Source organism: Pipistrellus hanaki (assembly GCF_964339955.1).
Source record: "Pipistrellus hanaki genome assembly, chromosome: 6".
Lineage (NCBI taxonomy): Eukaryota > Metazoa > Chordata > Mammalia > Chiroptera > Vespertilionidae > Pipistrellus > Pipistrellus hanaki.
Window position 1 is genome coordinate 10,286,861 of NC_140508.1, and position 7,338 is coordinate 10,294,198.

General features: G+C 49.0%; 1 protein-coding gene across 1 annotated transcript; it reads right to left on the reverse strand.

Moving 5' to 3' along the window:
• Positions 1 to 1,976: 1,976 nt before the first annotated feature.
• Positions 1,977 to 5,484, reverse strand: LOC311624782 (phosphofurin acidic cluster sorting protein 2-like; the record flags this gene model as incomplete). The annotated part of the gene is given in 2 exon segments (XM_084888399.1): positions 1,977 to 2,258; positions 2,260 to 5,484. Coding segments are annotated over 2 exon segments (3,486 nt in total). The 3' UTR covers positions 1,977 to 1,997.
• Positions 5,485 to 7,338: the final 1,854 nt, after the last annotated feature.

Here is a 7,338-nt window from a genome sequence, read left to right on the forward strand (position 1 = left end):
TCTGGCAGTCCTGGAAGACATGTGCCTGATCACCCAGAAGGGGCTGGTAGAAAGTACTCCTACCTGGCAGATCTGGATCAATGAGAGAACCACCTGTCCCCTTGTTCAAGGGAACCTGGCATGGTCTCTCAGTGTCCCTGTTCCCTCCCATTAAACTGAGAGGGCTGCTGTCTACCCTGCTCATGTCACTCATTGGTACAGAGTAGGTGCTTCAGGAATACCGACCAATGGAGAAACAATGAAGCCCAGGGCCTTCCTGTCACCTCAAACTTTGGCTCCTGCACCTACATGCTGGATAATTCACTAGTTGTGCTGTGTGGTTGTTTGCCTCCCACTGAAACTAAACTCCCACAGGGTGGGGTACACCCGCCAAGCCGCCATTGAGGAGGTTCTACCAGATTAGTTAGCAAGGTCTCAGGATAGGGGTGCAGGGAGGGCTGGGATTAGGATCGAAAGGGTAAAGATTTTCTGAGGGTCTGACTTTCTCACTGACCTTCCACTACTCGCCTACACCACCCATATCCATATGCACACCTCACTGACTCCTGTCCTTTTTTCTAGGAGAAGCCCTCAGACCTCTACACTCTGGCAGAAATCCCACCATGTGTGGTATCCAGGGTTCTGCCAGCACCTTCAATTCACAGGCTCCATACTCCCGTCATGGCTCTGACCCAAAACTGACTCACGTTTTCTGCTGGAACAGAGGTTCACCTTCCTCTTCACTGTACAGGAAGATGCAGCCATGGGTAGAGGAGGCCAGGAGGATGTCACATCAGCTGTTCTGTGGACACTAAGAGCTTTGCAGCCTAGTGTGACTAAATCACTCCCAAATACAAGGAAGCTCTGCAGTGCAGGCTGGGGGTCTGCTCTGTGCACTGGATTATAGTCAGTGCCTAGAGACGTGTCTGTATCTGGCAGGGCTTCTAATATATCTGCTGAATGAATGAGCCTAAACCAGCCCCATCTCAGATACCTGGGTGACCCTAGGGCCACACTCCTCACCCCTGGCCTCTCTGATCTGGATTCACCTCGGATATGGACCGCTAATGGGATCTCCAATCTCTTTATGAAAAGAGAAAAGAGCTCAGCCCGAGGCCCCAAAGAGAATCACAAATTTGGCAGAGGCTTCCTCAACTGGAAGAGAAAATGACCAACTGGCTAAATTACAGTCCCTCCAGCAGACCTCTCTCCTGTCTAGGCTCCCAGAGGACACTTACCTGGATGACCCCAGCCAGTCCCAACAATAACCCTATGAGCTGGCTCCCAGGTTCACTGAGGGTTCAGAGCAACAAACACTCAGAGAGTGTAGGGACCTGCAGGCAAACAGCCAACAGGTGGCCTGGTGACCATGTGCTCTGCAGGAGAGGGGCTCACCTGGTAAATAATTGGTCCCACAGCTGTTGGGTGGTAGCAGACATTCTATAGTAACAGACAGGAAGGACAGTGGGTTCCTTGCTCAGAAATTCGACCATTTTTTCTCCTTGTAAGGCTGAACTTCATTGGGAACCCCGAGTATGTAGTGCTGGGGCCAGTTATCTAGTTGGCAGCTGGCTTCTAAGGTTTGGCTGACTGGCCTCCATGTTCTGCTCAGATGCCCAAAATCAGAGACCAGCCCTTGACCTCTTGCCACCCGGCTCTGAGGCTGGATAAAGGCTGGAGCTGGCTCCCAGGGAAGTAGAGTCCTGACTTCTAGGAAGGGCAGGACTTCAAGGCCAGAACCTTCTCGCTGGGAATGTTGGGCATCCTGAGGCCAAAACACATCTCCCACAATTCTCCAGATCAACACTGCCCTCTGGATCCCACCTGCCAGAGCGTCCTGGTTATTGAACAGAGTCCTGAGGAGCTCCAAGTGAGGGGCAACCCCCTTAGGTTCCAGGCTGTGAGTGCATTTGAAACCCCAAATGGTTTCTCTTTGTGTTTCTGTAAACTGAACTGTTTACAGAAAAGCAGCTTCTGGGCAAGTCAAGGCAGGGTGAAGGGCAGGGAGAGGGGGCGGGCTAGAAGATGGAACTGGAGTGTCCGAAGATGCAGATGGGGAAGTGCTTGACCTGGGAGGACCACTGGGCTGCCAGCTGGAGGAATGTCACGTCGTTCCACTCCACATCATCAATGATGACCGGCAGCATGTTCTGCTGGTGCTTGGCCTTGCAAACCAGGCGATGGATGCCATGGATGCACTGGCTTGTGGACTCCACTTCCTCGTCCTTGGCTTTCTTGGGCGCCTTCTTTGTCTTCTGCTTGGTGACCACTGTCATGGATGGACATGGTGGTTGTTGCTGTGGCCTGACCACCACTGGGCAGCCTGCTGACCTGGACAGACTGGAAGAAGCATTTGAGTGTGCTTTCGGCGGCAAGCACGTCTTTCTTCTCCACAACTCTCTTTGTGTCAATTGACTGGGCTGCCGTCCAGTAATCCACCTGCAGCTGCATCATGTCTGCATGGACACTCTGGCTGGGGGAGGACAGGCCCCCACTCATTGATGGGGGGGAAAGTGTGTTGGATGAGGCCTTGCTGGCAGGGGACAGAAGCTCGCTGGAGCGGGAAGGGCCCGCATCATCCGAGTCTGCTGACATGGCTGAAGATGGTTCCGCTCTTCCAACCTTCACTGCCCCCACAAAGGGGATGAACTTCTTTGAGGACGTCTCATCGGGACGCTGCTGCTTAGACATGAGCACGGCCACTGCGATGGGCAGCAGGTAGACACAGTTGGCCCCAGTGACGTACTCTGTGATTCTTGACACAACGTCCTGTGTGTCCTGCAAGATGTTCAGAGACTCCAGGTTGTTGAACATGTCCCACCAGTACAGGTCCTGGAAGAAGTTGTCGTAGCGGCAATCCATGGAGCCCAGGTAGCTGGCCAAGGTGTGGAAACCCAGTGGGATGACCAGGAAGCGCAGGTAGTCCAGCCACTGGGCTGGCTGGTGGGAAAGCAGCTCCACAAAGACCCGCAGCACAGCGTTGAAGTAGGGCTGTGCCCCTGCCACCGCGATCTTCACAGGTGTCAGGGCCTGGGAAGTGCAGTCGCAGTACCTCTGCATCCAGGACACGATGATGCTGAAGACCTCCTGGACGTCATCTGTGGAACAAGTGCACACCACGGGCAGCGTTTGCCCCTGAAGGATGTCCGAAAGTAACTGGCCCTGCCAGTCTGAAGTGTTGACCAGAATGATGTTCTCAGGCAGCTTGTCTGGGCAAATGAGGATGACATTTAGCTGGTCACGTACGGGCTTGCTGGGGATCTGCCGCTGGCTCTGTGGTTCTGGATCCTCGTCATCCTGTCTGTTGAACCACTCATTCAGGGATGTGTTGCAGCTCTGGTGGCCAGCCTGCTTCCTCTTGGACCTGCTGGAGGGAATGACTAGAGACTTGGTGAAGCGCACTATGGATGGCAGCTTCCTGGTGAACCAACCCCTGGCAGAGGATGCTGCCTCCCGGCTGTCCTCCAGCTGTGCCAACTGCATCCCAGGGGAGCAAATTCTTTGGGCCATTGAGTCAGAGTCGCTATCATTTGACATGCTGTCAAAGTATCTCCTGAGCTTGGGCTTTGGGGTGCTGGGGACGCTGATATAGTCCTCTGTGTCTAGGCTACTCTCACTTGAGCTCTCCACGATGTCATGGTGACGGACCAGGGCCTTCTCCACTTTGGGAACATACCTCACAAGGGTCTGTTCTGAGGACACGACCTTCTCTGACACTTGGGCCATGAGCATAGATGCCACGGCTTCCTGGTGGTAATTCTGTTGCAAGGTGGTGCACCTCCTTCTTACTATCAGGTTCCCTTCCTCAAAGTTGTCCTCCTGGGACTGCCTGTGGGCCGCACTGTAGCTGGCCGCCTGCTGAAAGAAGCTGTCAGACAGGCCAGCAGAGTCATTAGGTGAGGTCTGGACCATGGTGTTGGCCTGCCTGGCCCTGGCCTCATGATCGATGGGCCGGCTGCACAGGGAGGCCATCTGCATCTTGTCCACCTTAGTGGTGCATGTACTATAGGCCACCAATTTTGAGTCGCTATGGCTTGGCTGCTTGCCTCCAGGGGTGCACATGTTCTCAGGCACCTGGGCCAGACTCAGAGACTCCTTTTGGATCCTGGCACTGTGGGAGCCCCACATCTCCATCTGCAAGCTGGAGTCTGACAGGCCCTCGATGCATGGCCTGAGCTTGGGATTGGGGCTGCTGAGGATACTGTGATTGTCCTTCATGTCCGAGCCATTAGACAGGCCTTGGAAGTATGGCCTGAGCTGAGGTGTGGGGGTGCTGAGGACTCTGTCATCGTCCTCAATGTCTGGGCCACTGTCACTGGGGTTCTCCAGCATGTCATGCAGGAGGTCCAGGTCCTCTTCCACTTCCAGGACATGCTCCCCATGATCCTGCTCAGGGTCCAGGGCCTCCTCCCACAATTGGACTGTGTGCAGCCATAACAGGACTTTCTCGTGGTAGTTCTGTTGCATGGTCATGGTCCTCCCTGTGACTCCCAGATTCTTTTCCTTGAAGTCATGCTCCTCCTGTTCCTGCCTGTGGGAATCATTGGAGCTGCCCTCCAGCTCTGAGAAGCAGGTTTCACACTTGCATTCAGATGAGCTGTCTGAGGATTCAGCCTTGGCACTGGTTTGCCTGGTGCTGTCCTCGTAGTCGATGGGTGGCCTGGACATGGAGCACATTCGGATCTTCTCCACCTGGCTGGTGGGTGTGCTGTAGGCATCAAATTCATTGTCACTCTCACTTGGCTGCTTGCCTCCCATGGCCCATGCATTCTCTGGCATGTGGGCCAGACTCAGAGGCTCCATTTCGCTTCTGTCATTATGGCCGCCCCACATCTCCAACTGCAAGCTGGAGTCTGACATGTCTTCAAAATATGGCCTGAGCTTGGGCCTAGGGATGCTGAGGACGCTCTCATCATCCTCCATGTCAGACCGATGGTGCCTCTCTGACAGTTTGGACTTGTGACACAGCGTCAGGACTTTTCGCTTCAAGTCCATTCCTCCTATGGACTGCCGCTGCTTCTTTGGCTTCCCCTTCCCAAAGTCATCCTTGTGCAGGTCTTGTCTGTGCTTTCTACTGCAGCTGGCCTCCAGCTCAGACAAGGGGCTCTGAGTGTAGTTACCTGTGGACTTGGCCTTCGGCCTGGCCCGCATGGTACTTTCCTCATGTTTGATGGGCTGACTGGACAGGGAGGAGATCCAGACTTCAGCCACCTTGGTGGAGGACTCCTTGACGGTGCTGTAGAGGCTCAGCATCTGGCCGCACTTGGAGTTTCTCTTCATGACCTCAGCCATGAGGATGGCACCCATGGCCAGTGTCTTGTAGCTCAGGACGATCCTGTTCTTATAGCACTTCCTTTGCTCCAGAATGATCTGGAGCTTGTTGCCTTCTCCCTTGAGGAAGTGGGAGTACTGCAGGGAGAAGGTCAGCACCAGGTCAGTCTCCACTGGTTCACTGGGAGGCAGCATAATCTCTTTGGACCTCAGGATGCCCTTGGAGTCCTGCATCTTCATGGAAATCTCTAGTCATTTAATAGGCTTGTAGATGATTGGTTTTATGCAACCGAAGTCCCAGAACCTTTGAAGTGGAAATACCTGAGTTCACCAAGACCTCTTATGTAGGCCATTTGTCTCTGGAAGATATGTCTTATCCCAATAGAAAAAAATACCTTACGCATCTGCACAAATCATTTTAGCTTATTTCAACTATTTCTTTCTAACTTAGATTTAATGAGAGTTATTGAATATCTAGATATTTTGAAATAACATGAAATACTGGAACATTGCTTGGTTTAGTATTTGGTTCACCTGCTTTTTGGGTGTTTTTTTTTTTTATTTTATTACAGAAGGCCTGTAAAATGAATTTGGAGCTGCTGATATAATGTTGTGTGCTTTGTGAAAGGTGTGTTTATTGAATGTGAGAGTGTGATTACAATATGTTCATCACCGTCAATTTAAGAAATGCTGGTTATTCACGTTGTGGTTATCATTGTAAATTAAGGCTCCTAAGATTAAAAAGTTCCAGCTAAGAAGGAAGAAATTGCATAGTTGTGATAACAGAAGGCTTAAGGTATGAGGAGTCATATTTGAAGGAAAAGGTCAAGTGCAAATTTCTCTAAGGATAGTTATTTATGAATGGGTGAGAAGGTTTGTGAAAGTTAAGAAAAGGTTTATAAAAGAGGATATAGACTATAAACTTTTGTGAAAGTTTTACATAAAATATCCCGGTATTTCTCTGTAAAAATTAGTAAATTAAAATTGTGTGTATAGTCTTTATGTGATATGTGTTCATCTATGTGCTATGTGTGGTGAATTTTCAACCTCCAGATGGCATTACTAGGATATAATCTTTTATTGATCTAAAAGGTTAAATATTTATGTAAATTAAGGTGAATTTAATATTTAATATTAAAATACAAAATATTTAATATTAAAACTGTTTATAAGTATTATTAATATCTCTTAGAGTTATTACCATAAGTCTGTGTTTGCTTTACTTAGATTTACAAAAAGTCCATGGTATAACCTTTTGCATAAGTATATTTGACAACCTTCCTAAAATTTCTATTTTAAGAGACTTTTTAAACAAAAGATGAGTTTGAGTTAATTCCAACGGGCCCTGAAGTACCTAAAGGATTTATTCTCTCGCCTTATTAAAGGACCATAGTGGACCTGAATTAGTCTTACTTCATATGCTTGAAATTACCTGAGAAGCTTAACCAACTTAAAAAATGAAAACAACTGTGCTATTTGTGTACATATATTTTTATTAAAATGGGAGTTCTAAAGATTTCAACCTGTCCTAGGAAGGAAGGTAGAAAGATTCAAAGAAAAGTTCAAATAGGAAACTCTCAACTGGAACAGGGGTCTTGGTGTCAGCCATACCCTGCCAGCCAAGAGGATGGTTCCCTGTGAGAGCATCTAGCTGTGGGACTCCAGGTATTTGGGGTGCAAACATTGGAAGTTTATGAATTATACCCAATGCTCAACACAAGAAGCTATGAACAATGTTTCAAAATCTTACATGTTATTTGATCTTTTTATATCAAAATTGTGTATTGAATCCAAATATATACATATACTTATATTTTTTCATATTATTCTCTGTCATTTTATAGTAATTATTAGAAGCCTGATGCACGAAGATTCGTGCCAGAATGGGCCTTCCTTTCCCTGGCTGCTGGCACCATTTTTCTCTGCTCAGAGGCTCAGAGTGGTGGTGTATGCAAATTAACCCCCATTTTGTTGGGTTAATTTGCAGACCCACTCCTGATTGGCTGGTGGGTGTTGCAAAAGTAAGGACAATTAGCATGTTTGTCTGTTATTAGGTAAGATTATTTTCCAAAACTTATTGCCTTGGTA